This window comes from Myzus persicae, unplaced genomic scaffold, assembly GCF_001856785.1.
Source record: "Myzus persicae strain clone G006 unplaced genomic scaffold, MPER_G0061.0, whole genome shotgun sequence".
NCBI classification, from domain to species: Eukaryota; Metazoa; Arthropoda; class Insecta; order Hemiptera; family Aphididae; genus Myzus; species Myzus persicae.
In genome coordinates, this window is record NW_019104125.1 from 107,827 (window position 1) to 129,879 (window position 22,053).

General features: G+C 28.0%; 2 protein-coding genes across 2 annotated transcripts; both read right to left on the reverse strand.

Moving 5' to 3' along the window:
• Window positions 1-779: 779 nt before the first annotated feature.
• LOC111039010 (general transcription factor IIE subunit 1) lies at window positions 780-4,846 on the reverse strand. The gene is made up of 7 exons (XM_022322284.1): window positions 4,637-4,846; window positions 4,152-4,444; window positions 3,962-4,090; window positions 3,180-3,397; window positions 2,893-3,100; window positions 1,652-1,856; window positions 780-1,354 (listed from the first exon to the last, which is right to left on the reverse strand). The coding sequence occupies exons 2-7, from the start codon at window positions 4,440-4,442 to the stop codon at window positions 1,167-1,169; spliced, it is 1,239 nt and encodes a 412-aa protein (XP_022177976.1). The 5' UTR covers window positions 4,443-4,444; window positions 4,637-4,846; the 3' UTR covers window positions 780-1,166.
• A 2,672-nt stretch (window positions 4,847-7,518) lies between these two features.
• LOC111039009 (uridine phosphorylase 2) lies at window positions 7,519-18,069 on the reverse strand. The gene is made up of 7 exons (XM_022322283.1): window positions 17,728-18,069; window positions 13,385-13,511; window positions 11,688-11,849; window positions 11,317-11,502; window positions 11,013-11,151; window positions 9,392-9,585; window positions 7,519-8,776 (listed from the first exon to the last, which is right to left on the reverse strand). The coding sequence occupies exons 1-7, from the start codon at window positions 17,754-17,756 to the stop codon at window positions 8,594-8,596; spliced, it is 1,020 nt and encodes a 339-aa protein (XP_022177975.1). The 5' UTR covers window positions 17,757-18,069; the 3' UTR covers window positions 7,519-8,593.
• Window positions 18,070-22,053: the final 3,984 nt, after the last annotated feature.

A 22,053-nucleotide genomic window follows, 5' to 3' on the forward strand; every position in this document is an offset into this window, starting at 1 on the left:
AGCCTCTAGCCCCAAACCTCATGTTTAAGGGTTAATTGTGGCACTGTGGAGACTTGAAAATAGCTGATGTGAGTATACGAAAGGAACAGACTACATGCACAGACCACAGATTTATGATTTAATTTAATCTGTGTTCAGGCACGTAAACAGTGGGGAGGGGGGTATTAATAACCCCCCGAAAATTAATAGTTGTGTAATTTATTTATATCAATCATCGATAACTACAATAACTGGTCGGTGAAAATTTGTTTATGAACCAAACCCGAAAATTTTTTTGTGTATGTGCTTGACTGTGTTACAGCTCTATTGTGGTGTGGGACTGTGGGGCAAGGGTAGCCAACCTCATATACATGAGACTTGGGAGAATAAGGTGAAGTAAAAGATTATTCTAAAAGCCACCACAAAAATAGACAGAAAATGGCGGTGTACATGAATTCCTAAATATTTCCATAATTCCTTTATCTATGAAGACAATCAATTGTAGGATTAAAAAAATTAATGTTATATCAGCTGAGTTACTGGTTCTATTTAAATTTTATATTAACTGTATCTAGATACCTACATAATTTTAAAAAATTATCCTTTCTATGACCTATTATATATATTTTGTTATCTGGGCTCAAAACTGTATAATATATTGTTCATTGATATCAACGGAAATCAAAATTATTTCAATATCATTGAGTATTAAAATACGTTGCATGACACCATAACATACAACTTTTGCTACTTCTCTATAGTAAATATTTAAGAATGCAAACAATTTGTAAGTAGAATGATTGAGTGTAAAAACTTATGTGTTTCAAGTATAGTAAAAGTTTGGTAACACATTTGTAATTTTAAACAATAAAAAATATTGAAAATGGATACTTTTTTTAACCAGTGCACCGATGCACCACTTTTCAGATCTTCTTATATATATTTATGTAACAGTTTGTCAATTTATCAAAAAAAAAAAAAAAGAGAACAAATACAGTCTATTAGTAGATTACTTACAATACTATATAAACAAAATATTACAATTTAAGATTATTGATAAAAAAATATAATATTATCCAATCAATAAAGTAGTTGTTACATAAGAATTTAGAACAAAACAAACATTTATTTTGTACCATCATTATTATAATATTTAGAATCACAACCTAACTGTCAATATTGAACATTTAATCCCCCAACGCAGAGAAATAGTCTTGATATACTTGTATATAGTGTTCTTTTTCGGATGGTGTCATTTGACTAATGGCATCTGTCATATTCACTACTTCTGTTATTGGTACACGTCGACCAGCCACACTTACCAAAGGTACATCTTCGTCATCTTCTTCCTCTTCTGACGTAAGCTCTTCAACCCCTAAAAAATTATTTATACCTTTAAAACCAAAGTAAAACTTTTTTTTGAATCATTCTGATTTAACATTAAAACACAAATGCTAAATTGATTTCTTAATAAATTTGTGCTTATCAAAATATACATTATATATAACTGTTAAGTTTTGGCTTTAATATTTGAGATATTTGCAAAATTACAGAATTATTCATTTAATTTCAAAAAAATCTTTGCTTGAAATATGTTTTATGCATATTTTTCATATTTCTTAAACATAATTTAACTGTTTTGAAAAATTATTAATTAGTAACATTTTATTACCTGAACCAAGAGATGGTTCATTCTTTATGGTTTTAGAAAAGTCTTCATCACTTGAGTCCGCATCCTGCCCACTTTTCTTACCAGGCCCATCAGTTTGATCTGCGCGTTTTTCATGTTGCAATAAGACAGTCATTATATCTACATCAGGAGTGAATTCAAGTGGAGCTCCTTCAGAATTATCTTTAGTCTCCATTTCAATTGAATCCTTAAAAAGTATTTAAACACAGTCAATATTTCAATACATATATAATCCAAATATTCAAACTAACAATAGAACCTAAGGCTATTAAAACACAATGTATTAACAATAAACTATATTATAACTAAATATAATACAACATTTACCAATTTTTATAGCATTGAAAGACAATTAAGTTCAGGTGAAATAAAATATAATTAAGAATTAAAAATGTAAAATAATTTTAACAAGCATCAAAACATTGATATCAAGGACTTATTATTAGCCAGTAACTTAAATATGACACTCATATAGTATTGTCTGTAAATAAAAACTTATTTTTTAAATAAATCCAAAAAAAGTCCAGAATTAACACATCCAAGATATTGGGTACCTAAATAGTCATTTACGCTTTGAAATGACTTAGTTGATTTTATAGTATGATATAGAAGTTTAAATTGCTTAAGATATTGTCATAAATTAAAACCTATTTTCAGCTCAGAAAAGTATAAAAAAATAACCTTAAATTTAATATTATATATCTCATATAGAATCTATTTAATGATTGTAAGGTGTGTAGTATACAATAAATACTGTAAATTGTATGTACATACTGTATACAGAATATAATTATTTTAAAACAGGGGTCAGCAACCTTTCAGATGAGAAGGGCCAAAAAAAATATACATTTTTTACAGGTCAAAATTTGAATACATCAAATTTAGTTTATTTAAGTTCATAACTGTTAGATTTATTCATTTAACAAGATATCTACCAACAAACAATGTTTTAATGGATACACAGATTTCAATCCATAATATCTTAGTGTGTGATTTGTATACAAACAAAACATTATACTCGTGGGCTACACAAAATGACCAATATGGCCACATATGACCTACAGGCCACAGATTGTTAACCCGGTTTAAACCACAATATCACACAAAAAAAAAATTCACATCATAATATAAAATAGTAAAAAACAAGTATTATGTATTCTTATATATTATTTTATTTTTATTTTTAATTTAAATAAATAAAAATATAAAAAATTATTTCTTACTCGAGTAGAAGTATTTTCTACAACTGTACTTTCTGTTAACCATATAGGCCGTTCTTTGATAACTGGACGATTATCTTGGAGGTCTTCTCCAATAGTAACTTCCATTTTAGAACTATTTGAGTCCAAATTTCGCATTTTATCAGGTCCCCATCGTTCCATACCATTAATTTGTTTATTGCCAGAAGACTGTGATGTTGCGGATTCCAGTCTAATAAAACAAAATAGGTGAAAATTGTTATAGTTGTTTTTTTATGTCAAGTATCCCAATTAAAATATAGTGCATGTACCCCAGAATACGGGTAGGTTCAGGTTCGAGAAGTTCTGGTGCAAGACGAATACCATCTAGTTCACGAAGTATTGAATAAAAAGGTTCTACAACTTCATTGAAATTAGCCAACATAACACGAGAATCTTGTTGTGGTAGAACCGAAGTATCTTCTTCAACCAACTCCCCACAAAATGTACAATGGAATTCGTTGGTTTGGAAATCAAATAACATATCAGCCTATAAAAATAAATGTTCGGGTATGCATTTAGCAAGCTCCCTAACTCAATATAGGTGCCTATGCAAAGAGCATTAATTATAGTTGACTTAGATAGTCCTACCTAACAAATTTCATTTAAAAATTACACAATTAAAAACATGAAGGTATAAAATATATTTAAACATATAAATAAGATATATAATATAGCTTGGTACATTTGTAAAAAAAATAATTCATAACAAGCATATTTGAATAAAAAATCCAAGATATGGTAAGCAGTTAAGACTTAAAATAAGTACCCCAGCAATGACACATTTGAGCAAGATTGGTTTATTAGTTTAGTTTAGTGTGTATATAATTTATTTATTGAAAGTACAAGCATTTTAACACTATGTAAATGTATGGTTTTTTCTTTTTGTTACTGTTATTGTTATTGAAATTTAAGGCCCCTTTCCCAAGTTTTACATTAAAAATTAATATTAAATACCTGCTATTCATAATAGTATGAATAGTATTTAAATAGTATTTATCTAACTGTATTATATTTAAGCTAAAATTGATAATTTGAATAATTGTATGCATACTTCTAAATCAGTAAAAGTTTTAAAACACTGAACACATTTAAAACTGGCTCGACTGGTAGCATTGCGTTCCTGGGTCTCCATTTTCTTTCGCATACAATCAAGTTTATACTTGACCATGTTCACAAAAGACTAAAAATGTATATTTGATAACATTAGCATATTTAAAATTATTCAATTCTGATAATCATACCTTATAATTTATAAAATAATAGTTGACTTTCTGTGCCTTACTATCAGCCCCAGTTTCCATTCTCAACCTAGTTTGTAAAAATTTTTCACTTCTTAAAATGGATATGCGTTGTCTAAGCATTTTTCTTTCAAATTTTAATAATTCACACATGTCATCCTCTTTCATACAAGGATTCCTAACCAGTATGTCAATTATGAGTGCATCTTCTATAGTGTAGAAACCTCTTACAACCAATCGTGCTAGACGTTTTAAGCTTGTTGGCACTTCCATAACCACTTCTCCAGCAGACATTTCTAAAACAAATATTAAGTCTTAATGAGTTAGATTAGTTTATTTTACATTGTTACTAAGACTTAAACATAAAATTATAAATTGAAATTTGGCAATTTAATTTCAAATATTTCAGTTATTTAACTCTTATATATAATTAATATTGAATATTGTAAGATTAATAAACATTGTTTGTATTTAAGTGAGTAGCTTACTGGTAGATGTTTGATTTACTTAGGTACGATTAAATTAGATTAAATATAATGATTAAGTAATTAAATTTAATTGGAATTTAGTTAAAGATTTCATCACTTTAATGTTATTTTAACGGTGTTTTAAAATCATTATATAACAAGAAAGCAAAACACAGAAAACAGGATACAGACAGTTTTTGTATTTTCAAAATTTTATTTGTTGATAAATAGAATATTGTTGATAGTAAATAATAATTGATAAGATGTTGACTACAACGCAGTAGAGCCACACATAAGGAAATTAAATTTACAGGTTGATTACAATATTGTGTATTTTTGTTTAGTGTTTTGTAATAAATGCAAAATATCCATACGCATAAAGGCGGAATGTGTATCAAATATCAATCCACCTTGCTACACATATTATTATTCGTTAGTTATTACCACGATTGTCTTTACATAATATGTTATTTTATAGTCGATTTTATCACTATCTACCTCAATATTATTTATGTTTTTATTATTTATACTAAGAAAGCTCAGAAGCACCCATGTTTTAAATTTCTAATCCTTAGATTTAAAAATTGAATATTTTTATACATTTTTAACTACAAGGTAATTTGCAAATTTTCTTGATATTGACTTATTCTATTAAAATACGAACTTCAAGTTCATGCTTTAAAAAATAAAAATCGTTCATGGTAGTGAAATATGTATCAATAATATTTAAAAATTAATATTATAACAACATAATATGAATCTTGTATTAAATTGTCAAATTTATGGAATCAACAAAAATGGTTTTATCAATATTTATAGAGGAAGAGGAACAAAATTTCAAATATCTAAAAATATGATCGAAGGAATCACAATATTTTTGTGCTCAAAAAACTCTAAGTTTCTGAGTGGGAATTCAAAAAAAAATTGAACATAAATTCACAAAAAATGTGTATGAGCGTCTGAAATTAGAATTTTGAAAACATCACGAAAATTCGTAAATTATTTTGAGTTGGAACTTCAAAAAAATTTTCTTTTTGTGTCTAAGATTTGATAAAATTGATACAAGATTCTTCATACGTTTTTTTACCTTTAACAAAAAAAAAAAATGTTTTCTGGAAAACGACATTAATTTTGTATGAACGTTTGAAGTTCTCCAACGTTTTTACGACTGAAAATTCATAGGTTAAATAACGATTTCTCATCGAACGATTGTCTCATTTAGTTGTAATTCAAAAGCAAATGCTTGACATTTTTAAAAAATGTTTATTTTATAACTTTATATAACTACATGATACAATTTTCAAAATATTTTGACTGTTTTTGTATCATTTATAGCCATTTGAAGTTTTCAATTGTTTTAAGTTTTTTTCGATAAAGATAAAGATAAAGATAAGCTTAAAAATTGTATGAACATTTTTTATGAGCATTTTCACTTATAATTCTGACAAAATTCATAAAAATCTTAAAAATGTTGCAAATTATTTTGTTGTTAAAAATGTATAAATTATTAAACTTCTAGCTAAAGATTTATTACTTAAAACAAGATTTCTTGCAAGTAGTTCATACTTAAACCAAAAATTCTGAAAAATATTTGGACCCAGTTTTTTTGATAGATATTTTTAGTTAAAATGCGGACGAAATTATAGATATTTAAGCGAACTACGAAGAATTAAGACTTTTCGTTAGTTTTTGGTAATTTAAAAATATTATTAATGGGTACATATTTTAAACCTTAATTAAAGTATATTATTATTATATTTTATGTATCACGCAATGAGAATTTCAAATGCACTTTTTTCAAACTTTGCACTGCCAAGTTCACACTTAACATTACATTTTTATTAAATTTATTCATAAACCTTAAAGCAATGTTGGAATTAGGTGAGACCCCCCCCCCCTCAAGTCATTAGTGACCGACAAAAGTATGTGGCTAATATAATTAACTTACTTTAATTTTTAAAATTATACAAATACCTTTTTTAAATTAATTTAAATGAAATACAAAAAAATTTCAATATCAACTAAGATTTTAAAATTATTTGTACATTTTAAAATACTCATAACTCATAAAATATAATAAAAAGCCTCCGTAAAGATGCCCTCTATAATAATCTTACCTTTAATTTTAATGAGGGGTCAATTCATTCTAATTTTTAAACTAACAGAGCTAAACGTGATCTGCTGAGCGTAAAATTTGATATATTATGCTTTTGCAAGACGGAAACAACACATGCGGGTATAACGTCCTCTTAAATTCTTTGATGTACTAGTATGAAAAGGATTTTGTACTTGAAAAGCATTGCCGGGGACTTCCCAAAAAATAATGCATTTTGCATTAAAGTATGGACCCTATATTGTTATAACTTATAACTTATAAACATTTAATGCACAGTGGCTGCATAGTGACCCAGTCCGTCCCTGGTCATAAGCCTTTTTAGCGTATATTATGTTTAATTGTGTAATTGAATAATTGCCGAGCTATCATAGTTACCAACTAAAAGCTAATTAAATTAGAAAAGAGATAGACGAAAGAGCGTTCGATATTATATTATAGTACCACCTTACATTTTTTTATCAAACTTGTATATATTTAATTATAAAATGTATACAATAGGTATGATATTATTTGTAATGGTTGTTGATTTACAATTTTTTTAAATGTATATATAAATTATATATTATATAGGTATGGTAATTAAATTAATCTAGTCTATAAATTGTTGATTTATAAATGCTCTAACTAAATAACATATAAAATTGACGATTACGATCTAATAATAATTATTATATATGGTTGAGTATGTTACACTTACATAAATAGTTATATTATGTTAAAAATAATTTTACAACGAGTCAAAAATTTACTGTGCGTTTTATATAATGTACAGTTCTCTTGGTTTTTGTAATTACATAAAATGTACAGGAAAAATAATTAACATGATCTTATATATGAGGTTATACTGAACAATCACCTCTAACTAATGGATAATACAAGAAGGTCATTTTGATAAATAATACCTATACATTGAAAAAATGTCCAATAAGATATTATGATCTGCAAAATCGTTGATTAAAAAATATTTATTTTAACTACACTATAATTGTATAACAATAATCAGTATATTTAACAGTACCTTGGTTAGCATACTAAAATTAGTTTTTGATTGCACCTAAATTTGTTAAAATGTATTAATATTATTGTTTATAGACTAAATTTAGTAAATTTATTACGAATTTTGCATGTGCATAACACAAGGGGTTTGTTTTATTTATATCATTTAGTAGCCTACTAATTGGTGTTAGGAATTACGTGCAAACAAATTTTGAGCAATAATAATGTAGTCAAAGGCGTCATAAACGATAATTGTTGTTTGAAATGCGGTTTTCATAATGAAACACGTAAATTATTTTTAGATGGAATATTTTTCGAAGACTTCAAGTATACAATCATCCAGCTATAACTAACTAGGTACCTATATAATATTTAAATACCAAACAAGTAGATTTTATATACCTAAGTAAAACCCGGTTGTATGCAATAACATGTAAATCGTATATAAGTGGGTCTTTTAGTTTTCTACCAGTTAAAATATCACTAGTACACTAAGTTTTTATTACAAAGAAGCTAAACTTAATACATATATAATAGTTAATATACAAAACGTTAAAAAATATGTAAAGAGTGGGGTAGATATATATCGTAGAATATAATATTTAATGGTAGGTTAGGTATGTATTATATTATATGGGTGTATGATAGAAAGATATAATATAATATTAAGTATGAAAAAGTCTTAAAAAAGAAGAAATAATTGGAATAAAATAGCCTTGTTAAACACAAACCCGCGTAAATTATATAAATATTATCATATATAGATAGGTAGTATTGTATCGTCAACGGTTATAGTTTAATATTATATTTTAGGCGTATCGTGTTGGGGCATACGTCCGGAAGCGTATTGTATTGAATTGTTTGATTTAGTCATAACTTTCAGATTCTTGTTGGACGAGCTTGAACCTCCTGGGACTCTTGACGTTCACCGACCCGCAATGGTTGTTCAATATCAAACCCCGTTTTGACAGGTATTTCTTTATGTAACGGCACACTAGTTTCTGGGGTCTCTGCTGCCATTCGTCCAACACCTCTTTGGGGTAGTGGATCTATAATTAAAAATAGGTGATTCAACAGTTGTAACAGTAATATGGAAATAAAAAATATACAAAACAAAAAGGGAAGAGAAGGCATTTTTAAATTTATTTCTGTTGGCAGGAATGTGATTAAGGTAAGCGAAGTCACAGCATTTTGGGGAGTGTAAATAATATAGCCGTTCTAATTTGTATATCTGTGTTCATCTGTTTCCAATGTGGTCATAAATATTATTACTCACTAAAATATGTTAATCAATTATGCATAGGTGCAATTAAAAAAAAAAAAATGTAATTAAGATAAACAGCTATTTGGTCTTTATATATTCCTATTATTTTTTACAAACATCAAAAAGTCAAATATGTATACACCATACATTATCCATAAAATTTTTGTTATCTATTTCTGTTCATAGATAGATTTATGAATATATATTATTAAGGTAGAAAACATAGCAGATTTAATAATCATATGCATTCAATCGGAGATCGGAAAAAAATTAAGTGGGTGTCATTATCCTATTAATATTATTTAATTTTTCAAATGGAACCTCCATTTCTACTACACCTCCGCCTTTGTAAGTACCAGAAGCTTAAACGAGAACTGCCAACATATCAATAAGATTTTACCTGATCTCCTTTTAGCCGGTCCAAAAGAGTGACACAAACCACGGCTGCTTTAATCCCCGCATGGTGCGTGAGTGCTGCGAAAGCTAAAGATTCCATCTCGATGTTCCTTACACCATTAAATTTTAACTTTTCTAAGTATTCCATTTTTTCTTCTTCGGTGAAGTCGCAAAATGCTCCGTCCATACGTCCTTGACCTACGAAAATATAATTAATATTAATCTACTTACCTATTTCACCGAGCAACATAATTATTTTACAAACAATACTTCAGTTATAAAACATTTCAGTAATTAATTTACTTTACATTTCATTAATTAAATTACTATTATTAAGTTACTGCAGTATCATTATTGTTTTAAAATGTTTTTATTAAATTTCGTCATTTCGATCCTTAAAACCAAACCTTAGGGTGAGTTTAAAAGCCCATCGAGTTTATTGAATAAAATCCAATATAAAGGAGAATCTTCACCTCAATTTTTAACTTTTAATGTTTTAACGAAAAATGAATATTTTATATTTATGGAGTATATCAGTATCAAATTATTATTCAATTTAAATTAAAAATTAGAATACTCGTACCATGAATTCTTTCAACCTTCTTAATATTCTAGATTTTTATTTTAACGACAACCTATACGATATTGAAGATATTGTTTTTATGATCATTTGGACTTTTTAGTTTTAGAGAAAAACTTTCTTGTACAGTTGTAGGTACAGTAAAAGGCTACACCAGATTTAAATAGGAATAATTATTAAATATTATGATAACATTTTGTAAATCGATAATTTTGTCAGTTACTCATCCCCAGTAACGTATCGAGGAAGGAAGGGGAGTAGGGAGTTATAACTCCTCAAAAGTTGTTAAATAATAACAAAGTTATCATTAATAAATTATTTTTAGATACATTTTGCCAAAAATTAATTTTCACCCCCTCTCCCCAAAAAAATTCTGTATATGTCCTATAGTTTCGGAGTATTGTTCAATAGGAATTAATGATTGACCACAATATATAATAATACAAGTACACACGATGTGTCAATAAATACTTCCTATGTTTAAACTTTAACGATATAAATTTAACAATTTATAGACAAAGAAAATTAACCTATAAATTAAACAAAAGAAATATTTTATAGTTATGTTAATAGCTTAAATCTATTTTTATAACATGAAACAAATATTTTACAATTCGACGATTAAAGGTTATACCTAATAATCAGCGCTCGGAATTTCATGTATTTGCATATTTCTTAGGAAATTATTCAAAATCTGATTCGATACAAATCGGTTTGATGATACATACAATCCGAGTACAAACATTTATATTGTATATTTCTGCATATTTTACCAAATGTATACGACTTTGAATTTATCAGTTATAATATTATTACCTAACCTGCACGGTCATATAATATTGTCATGGCGATATCATCCATAATCAATGGCTTTTCATAGTTTCATACAGAGGGTTCTTGGACGTCTACTGTGTAGACATATTTCTTTCCAGATAACCGAATAACACGATAGCAATAATCCCTTTACATCTGGACTCCAGAGTACGTACTCTGCAGTGGTATATGATAAAAATTAATAATATTTTGTATGATTTATAGTTTATACCTTCATAGAAGTCACTGGTGCATACGGTCTTGCCAATCACTGTAGGATACGGATCATCTGGTTCAGCTAGCGATTTTAGCTCCCACTGCAGTTTTTTATCAAGAACCGAACTTCTTTTCACAGTTTTGCCCAGAATTTGCTGCACGAGTAATATTATACAAATTGATTATTACCATACCGAGAATATCGTGCGAGAATTACTCGATATACGATTTCAACGAATATATACATTACATATAAATACATAATGTATAAATTATTTTAATATTATATTATGCAAGACTACAAGGTATAACACACTTACTAATTCCAGATGTGGTTGGAGAGTTCCATCCACAGCCTCGTCAGAAATGATCACAGTTCCGCCTTCCAGCCCAATACCACCACTTGTACCTATCCTAAAGAAAACAGGATCTACGACTTTGGCGTGGAACATCAGCTTGATGGTCTCGTGTAAAAGGATTCCCACAGAAGGCATGCCCATACCATGCTAAAAATAAGAACAGTATAAAAAAAAACCATGTTTCACCACAAAACGGTGAAATTGTTTGATTTCTGGCGATGGGAACAACAAGACAAAAATTATAGATACATAGTAAATACAGTTTTTCTATAATAATAATCAACGGTTTACTTTGATTATAATAATAATGATAATAATAATATTATACTTACGCTTATACATAAAACGGGGCCAACTTTGTACATGGAGTATCTGTACGAATATCGACTGATGTCTTGCAACGTGGTACCTGTAGGTATTTTGTACGATATTTCTTCCATCAATCGATAAGCAAATTGTTCCATACGTTTCGGCGTCCCACCCATACACACAAACTATAAAAAAAAATACAACCTATTTATTCCGATGTAAACAATCAGAGATTTCGAAAAATTATACAACATTTATGTACATCGAAAGTAATTATCAATTAAAAGATAATAATTGCGATTTGTTGGAAAAATAATATCAACAATCAATTATTGTATACTTATTAATTTATTGCTAATATTATCGTATTAATTATTACCATGTAAATATGCCTTACTTTTTACGTACAACATTTTTAATTTATTATAAGTAATCAGTTATCGATAAAGATATTAAGAATGATTAGAACTAAGGACTTTTTTTGTATAAATGTTACTTGTCCAAATGTTTTTTGTTAATTTTTATTTTCTATTCATATATTTGCTTTACCTACCTACAGCCTTTAGAGTTTAGAGGGTTACGTTTAGGCAGGTTAGATGATTTTGAAATGTTGAATTTCTGCGTTTGTATTATTATCACTATAAAACTAGAAGTATAAATTGGCCGATAAGCGATAACAATATGATATGACTCAGGTGTTTCGAATTGTCTGTTATTGATGAAGCTAATTTCCAGAGCAATGAGAACTGTTCAACTGTGATAATCTTATGTTAGTAAAATAGTTGTTTTATATAATGCGCAGCGTTTGTTTGAGATAATAATCAGTAGCGTTGCCTTAAGGCAGATTTTAATTAAAAATGTAATTTAAATATTTAATGAATATTTCAGAAATGTATAAACTAGTAAAGAGTTAAGACAACTATTATTTGTCTTAAATTAATTTTCCTATAATCGATATCATACTACAAAGATCCATACATTCATTGTTAATGTTGTGATTAATGATTATACTAGAAATTAGAAAGTTTTAATAGCCTTATGTTAGGTTTCCAAGGTAAACCAATATAGATTTCATTATAATATAAAATTAATATTGTTCAAGTTACTTAACGCATACGAATAGGATACAGTGATTCACCACAAGTTACAACTAATGGCAATACCTTTAAACCAGGACCCAATAAAAAAAATATCTATCTACAGTCTACACAATATAAATATACACAGTAGTATTTTAGTATTTTTTACTTCACAAAAAATAAAAATAAATATATTTTATTAAACTAGTATGAGGTATTTTAAGACCTATATATATATGTGTGTTTATAATATTTGAACATTTAAATAAAATAAAACAAAAGACATTTTTAACGTTCTGTAATAAATCCACCTATAAAATATTTATTTTTTTTTAAATTTAATTTGAAAATGTTTAATACAAGTTATAAGTATTACTTATGTGGCTATGTATATAGTATATCATATATATATATATATATATATATATTATTATATGAATGTGTACATGTGTACACCCATATAGGTATTACATTATATTTTTATCTTTTTTTTCTACAAACAATTTTTTAATTTAATTTAAATATTAATATTTCATTTAATATAAATTACTTAATAATCATTGTATGGATACACATTGCAATTTCAATTTTATAATTGCTAACAATAAAATAACAAAAAAATTAATCATTCATAACTATACCTTAACATCGCCGAACATTGCTCTTAAGTCATGTGAACCACTCCCTAGAGCCAAATGATACAATATATCTTGATCCATGAGATCTAAATGAGAGTTTCGAACCATAACAGTGCTCACATCCTCATACCTGTAATCATAACGAAATAAAAACAAACTTAGCATTTTTTTTTTTCCATTGGTGAGTAATTAATAATATTTAAATTTGTTTCCTTACAAAATGAAAAAAAAATACTTTCATACTTTATTAGGTCTTATGTGATTATATTTTGTATTCCTTTTTTTAAAATTAATGTATATATTGTTAAATAGAGGGTATATCAATGGTATCGTTTTAATAATAACATTATAACATTAAATTATACTATATTATATTACCTATGTCCTATCGCATTCTAGATTCTTCAGTTTGAAAGTCAGAAAGAAAGCTCCAAAATGTGAAAGTCAATACAGGTATAACTATGTTGTATGCGATGTAATACACGCACTACAACTGTATTAAATTTATTACCGTAATATATTAAAGTGATATACTTCAACTTTCGCTGCAATACACAATTTTTGTTTCTGCAACGCAATTTTCTTTGATCGAAATAAGTGCAGTATAAGTATATAGTTTACATAATAATAATCATATGAGCTCTTATACTCACATTATTATGCATTCAATCTCAATGCACAAGAATATACGAGCGTGTTGTTTATTTTCACACCGAGTCAAAACGGGAATTTATTATCGAGATTCATGAACACTATACCTAATAAAATATTCATTATATTGCTGTAGTAGTGTAGCCTATAAATTATATTTGAAGTATGACGCCTGTGCTGTGTGGCTATGTATTAAAGGACGTCTGTCTCACTGGCCGTCCTCATAATAAAACAAATGTTGTCCAATAAGTATGAAAACCTCCTCGATTAGTATTATTTGTTGTTGTTTACAGTAATATAATATGGACATTGGACAATATTAAAATCTACCGCCTAGAAAAGTTGTTTTAAAATGTTGCGATGATGAAGATCAGAAGATGCATTATAGGTAGGTCCTTCCATATCTCCCTACTATACCTACTATCACAACAGACACGTTGTCTTAGATCATACTGTAGACGCGTCCAAGTCTACTTTAATTCTAACCAATGGAGGGAGGGGGGAGCACGGCAAGATGGGTACATATTATTTTATTTACCTACTATTATACATAGAAGATAGAACGCTTAAGTGTTCTGCGAATTTATATAGGTAGGCCTAGCTATACCAGTTATATTGTCTGAAATGTATTTGTCATGATGAATATTGAATTACAACTACAGTAATACGTATATACGCAGTGCACAAAAAGAAGCATAATATAATATTATATCATATTAAACACGTGCAAGGTTATTGGCTCATGTTTTTATCTTTAATACTTGTTAAATTATAGATATATGTTAGTTGGTAAAAAAATATAATAAAATACTACCAAACGAAGACTGAAAATAGAATGTTGACGAAAGAACAGTTGACGCGTTAATTTTATAACTGAAGTCGTAGAAATACATTTCAATAATTTTCAATCAACGTATTTTTATTTTTTAATAAAAACGTACAGTATTATTAGTTTATTTTATGTAACTATAAATTACAATGTTATAGGTGTTTCGAGATTTCGAGAGAATTAACACTTGTTACTTGCAGCGTATTACTATATTGAAGTTCCGTTCCTTATAAAACTAGTATACCTATTTCACAGTTGAAATGGTGTGTAGTTTTTAACATAAAATATATAATAAGCTGCAAAATATACAATGGAAATGAAGAAATAACATGTTTAGTATTTCTTTTGAACAATTATTTTCGGAGGTTGACTAAAGCAAATCAATAATACAATAATACAGTTTTCCCTTGTGCATAAAACTTGAGAACTCAGAAACATTCAAATAGGATCTAACAAAATCATTTCAATATTTGTCTGGTACATGGAAAAAATTATTAATAAACTGAAAATTGTTTTTAGTTTTTTTTAAATAATCAATTTGATACTCGGGTACGTATACCATACCAAGTGGCAAGTATACTTGAGAAAAGTTTGTAGGTTTTAAATATTATATTATATTTTTTTGTAAAGCCATGAGTATTTCTAATGTAGATAGTACTATTTATATTATGGCGAATTTTCGTGGACACATTTAGGTAGTAATAATGCTTATAAAATATAAAGTTATAATATTTATATCACATATTCACATAACGTCTATATATTGAAATGTTTTGGACAAAATAGTAAATATTTTACGGAAAGTGTATTGTCAATATCACTAGTTTCCAATTTTATTGACCAGTAGAAATATATAACACATATGAATATTGAAAATTTTAAATAACCCATTTAATATATTAGCTGCATCAATATAATTCCAATGTATAGAAACTATCACATAAACTCTACATATATCGGAGCTATTTTGCGCTCCAAAAAGTTTTTTCTCAAACAAAGAAAAACTAAATGCTGCCTTGCGCTCATCAGAATTTATTTATAATATGATATAAAATATACATAATTAATAACTATAGACAAAAAAATATATACTCATATATTATACTTTTTGAAAGAGAATATTTAATATAGCTAGGTACCTACATTAACTTGCATATTATGTCATACAAAGTTTAAAACTACAGCCTTTCTGTTACTTATTTATATATTACGCTTACAATTAATGACTGAAATATTAACCACAATCAGTTAATAACACTGTAATGCTGTATTACACTGTATAGATTATATTAAAAGCTAATTAATAGTCTAACTTCTCACACATTAATTTTTAGGATATTATGATTTCCTTTCATTGAATAATCTGGCAAGTCTGGTTGTTTGATAAAATATTATATTATATGATAGCAACATAGGATTACTTAATTAAAATCGCCCAAATGCTTATAGGATCAGTTTCATAATAAAATGGAATGGGCACAGATAAACTTCCGCAAAGCATAATAACCACCTAAGCTGGCATATTATGTTATTATTAAACTATAGTTACGTACTTACGTGAAGTTCGGTACTCAATTAATATGTTTATAATTTTATATAATAGTAAATGTGTGTATGCTTTGTATAGGTACCTGCACGATAATAATTTTCTAATACAATGTGTACCATAAACATATGTGTAGTTACTAGTTACTAAATTATAGTAATTAATTATTATTGACCTTTGGTGGTAAATCACTATTTGAGTGAAAATTTGGTGCATTATTTTTAGTCAAGACCCCGGAAACTTTCACACTATTGATTTTTACTCTCCGTTGTTGTATTATTTTGTTATTCGTTTCTATGTTGTCTGCAGACATCAAAGGTTAAAAACATCTTACATTTGTTGTGTAAGATTTTAATAAAAGTACTTAAAAACAAATAAATTCATTATTACGTCAACTTTTTGTACTTTGTTTAAAAAGTTTAAGAAAAAATATTTATCTTTTATAGATTTTTAAAATAATTTTTTGATCATTTTTATACTGAAAAATCTGAAATGCACTTTTTACAACAACATTCCTTACGAGGTACCTAATAATTCTATGTAATTTTCAATTTTGAAAATAATTCAATATTTATGTAACATTTCAATCATCACACACCAATCATAGTATTATTAAAATAAACGTTTTTTTCTTTAAACTATATTGGTTTTTAAACAATAAACCACACATAACGAGTATTAAAATATTACAGTATAGATAGTTGTTGTGAACATTTTTATTTTTCCGAAAACCGTTCAAACTAAAATGTTAATATCCTAGGCGCCTAATTGAAATATAATAAAAGCAAATTATTACCTATGTGGCTATGTGTACCTTAACATTAAGTATTAAAAAAACATTAAGTAACCTATTATTTGGTTTAAAAAAAAAATGAGAAATGTTAATGTTTACGTATAGATAATAGATATACAACAATTATAATGTAATCGTATCCGTACTTATATATATTAATAAATTGTTCTGATTTTATATTGTCATTAAAAATGAATATAGTCACGGAACACTCAAAACAGTTACGAATATGTATACATTATTCGGGACAATTCGCTTTATGATAATATTATTATTTATTATTATGTCAAGTGCGAGAACATAACTCTTCAGTAAGGTAAACAACTGTATTAAAGGTATATTAAATTAGTATGCATGTAACATAAACAATGCGATTATACGATCACGAACTCGTTGCTATTAGAGATGATACATTTGTCTATATAATATATAATAATATATACTATGGTTTATGTTGTATAAGGCTCGTAGGTTCAAATTTAATATTACATTATCTTATATGTATAATATTGTAACGTCACACTTACTCATCGTTCTCCTCCTGAAAGAAAGACATTGCGAGTCTTTGGTCCGGCGCAAACGAATTTAATATATTATAATAAATAAAGTTATTATTTTATTTGGTATGTGTAGCGTAGCTAAGGTTTTCTTCTCGGCGACAATCGTCTGATACTGTGTGACGACGCGTAAACTATACGCCACCGATTACACTAATATTCCTTCGGGAGACGAGTGGGCGCGAATACTGAAAGGACTCGAAGAACACTGTACGGTGGTGGAACAAAAAAAATTCGCCCGAACCGTAATGCTTAACAATATATATATATATATATCAACAGTTGCACGCGCTTGCGGTACCCGCTATTCCAATGAACACTGGACGTGCGGCGTTAAGGAGTGTGTGTGCGAGTGTGCGAGTGTGCTGTTTGTGTGTGTGTGTTGTTTGTGTACGTTTGTGTATGTGTATATGAGCATGTGTGTGTGTACGATCCGACCGAGGCGCATGCCCATCGTCGTTCGCCAGCTCGGCGGCCGACGTCGTCACCGTAAAACGCCGCCGATCGATGCCATCGCAGTACTATATACATACGTATTATTATATGTAACATATATACACATACAGGGTGATTCACCGACCGTGTTTACCCCTCTTTTATCCCTTAACAACGCATTCATTCAAATTACGATTCTTGGAATTTTTTCGAACACCTATACACATAAAGACCATGGCTCAGATTTTTTTTAACGTTTAAGTTCCGTCTTAACTGTAATTTGTGAGCAAATGTTGATTCATCCAATTTTAAATCCTAACTACAGGTATTAGTTTCTGAATTATTGAATTTTATGTACTTTAGATAATAATCCTTATAATAATGGTTTTACATACCAAGTATAATATGTTATAATTAATTATTACATATAATATGTTCAAAACATCATAGCCCCCATAATATATGATCTTTAAACCTATTATCATAGGCAATATCCTAAGTACGTACAACTATAAATAATTCAGAAAGTAACTCATTCAAAATTCGACTCATGTTTATCATCATTAAAAAAGAAACATCTGCATAACGATTTGTAATAAAAAAGGTAGTACAGAAAAATAGATTGATGTTCATTTGAAAAAAATAAGTTCCTACCTCTAAAGGTGAAAAGACAATACTTAAATTACTATCTAAGTTGATAGTTTAAAATGTTATCGTAAGTTTTTTTTTTTAATTCTAAAAATCAGAATTTGAATACATTCATTATTATTTTTAAAAAAAATGGGGGTGAGCAAGCCTGGCGAATCACTCTGTATATAATATATATCACAATGCCGCTATGTGTGTGCATCTATCTCATGCTCTTTCTCACTCTTTTGTGTCGACGACGACAATAGTAATAAATATTGAGAAAATATTTTATTTTATTCTCTCTAAATTCATTCTCACCACTCACCAGTCGTATATTTATTAGACTGATGCGTGTCAGTGTCTTATAACATGTCTTATAGTTGACGTACTGTATATGCACGACCGCTGCAGCACGCCGTCGAAGAGTGTGGTGATAATAATATTAGTAATCATAATAATGTAAACGAATTGTGTTTACGAGTACTATACTATTTATGAATCTCTGCATGTTTTTTTGCTATTATTATATTTTACCGAGTTGTATCAACAAATATGATTGACTAGATCGATTATAAAGATACGCTCTATACCCCTTCATATTATTGTATACAGACACACCCTGTTCATTATATACGCCCTGTACTTGCATAATAGCATACCAGTTAACAGCAAGTATAGTAAATAGTAAGTGTTGTTCCCCAGACGCTTGTGTTTATACTTCATACTCAGAGAACACGCGTGGTCATTTCATAAATTGAGTGGCGAATTTAATGGCCGGTAGGTGAAGTGATGGTGTTAATTAAATACTCTTGTAATTAAGTATTGCGCGAAAATTAAGGCAATACAGACTTTCATATAGTGATTTTTGCACCGTTTACAAGTATTATAGTTATCTATATTATAGTGACACAGTGATGGTGGATGTTTTTGAGGACGTTTTGTGGGGTTCTGAGCAAAGCCATTTAGATTTTATGACGCGTTTCGTTTATACATTTAGGGGTAGCCATAAAGCTTAACGCTACAGATTGGACTGATTCGAAGGAAAAACGCGTTAAATGCACGCGGTCTTGTTATAGATTTATGAAAAGCAGTAGTCTCTGCATGCCAATCCCTATTCCACAGACGATATTCATCTGGCTCTACTATACTGGCTTGGATGACATTGCGGTGGTATAGACATGCTTTTTTAACGGCGAAAGTGGGGGTGGGAGAGTAAATTATGGTATAAATGTATAATAACCCTAAACCTTAATATAGGTATTGCTTTGATGTAAATAGAGAAACAAGAAACCCAGCTTTTAATGATTGTACTAATTGATGTGATATTCATGGTTATCATGCAAGGTTTAAAGAGTAAAATATAAAATTTATAATAAGCTACTTATAGGCACCTGACCACCCCCCCCCCCCAAATCCATCTGAAACGCCATCGCACAGTACTGTACAAATAATAAAATATAAACATAACATAGTACCTATACATTTCAAGTATACCTCGTCATTCAACAGACTACTGAATGGATATGTTAAAGTTAAATTTAATTCAAAAACAAAATATCATTAAATACGAAAAGCGATTTTAAACGGAGACAGTCCATAATTAAGCCTATGTTTATAATACATATTTTTTATTTATATTACTATAATTTTATTGATATAAAATTCTGTTAATAATACGATAATTTTTTTTCCAAAAATATCTCATACATGTATTACATTAATTATGTATAGCAAATAATAATATACGCAATTATAAGTAGTTTGAATTAAATCGAAACAACTATAATTGTTAGGTATTTATAGAATATTGTTCGATTAAATTTCCGATTTCGTCAAGTTTTGTAATTTTGTCAATACAAGCGTATTTTGCATACACCTATATTTGCGATTTTTTTGAGTTTCTATAAGAAACAATACTTATGAGAAACTTTGTATTACATTTTCAAGTTTTTTGTCAAAAAAAAGATGTTTTTTTATCAACATCAAATATAGAAACACTAAAAATATTCAAAAATTTTAAATTTCACACAAATTAACATATTAGTCTCGAATATCAATATTTTGAAAACTTCGGTGTGTTTAAAAAATGTACAGGTAATAGGTTATTATTTATTAATTATTACTATATGTTATACGCGTACGATTCAAGTCAGGTTATCTTGATGACCCCTGTAGGCTGAAGTTCTAAAATGGTTCGTATATACTTTTTTTCTTTCTAAATATCGAGCTCTTTCTCATACACCATCATAATAATTAATAATAATAATAATAACATATGACTATACATATAAATTGTATTACTGCTCATCCGTTACACTTCTACCTCTCATTCAGTGTTCACTTCTATATAGTTCTATCTCTCTCTTCATCAATCTCTCGTAAACGTTTAAAATCGAAAAAAATGTATAATGTAATAATGTTTACTACATATACGCAGCTGCTGCAGACGGATGCTGCTAATGAAAATGAACAGCGTCTACGCATCTTATATTGTACATAAATATATCGTACAAGAAACTGAAAGCAACATAATAAATTGTTTGTCACCCTGCTATGTAAGCCATTGTGCAGTGAATGGGCGAGTGCCTTATATATAGTAGAAGACGTTTTTATGACAGTCAGAAATTACGGTACACTGATTACGAATAATCGAAATTAAAATTAAATTCGACCATTTTATATATATTATATATATTGCGAATAGTGATAATATCTTGGAATATTCTTTAGAACTTTTTTTATTTTAAATCGTTAATTGATTCATTTTTAATTTGTACATACTTATTCGTATAATGTCATATTGTACACTGTTTAGTCGTTGTATATAATATAAATAAATTATTAATAATAATAAATTGCATGCCTGCATGTAGGCTATAATCTACATAACACTTAGTAAAATACGAAAAATGACGTATTAAAGTATAAAGTCATCAATTTAGGCTATCTTGATTTTTTTTCGTTAAGCGTTTTCGCATTTAAACGTTTGGCATATTTCCAATGATACTCTTGTGACGTTTTTTTTTTTATAAATACTAATGATTGACTAAACTGTCGAGACTATAGACGTTCTCCTATATTTTATTTGGCAAATAATATCTATTTACCACGCAGTTTTTCACAAGTCAATTTTTCTTTTACTCCATTGATAAATGACACTACTAAAAGATACATTATAAAGGCGCATATTGCATTATTATATTATTGTATATGGCATATTATTACTATTAC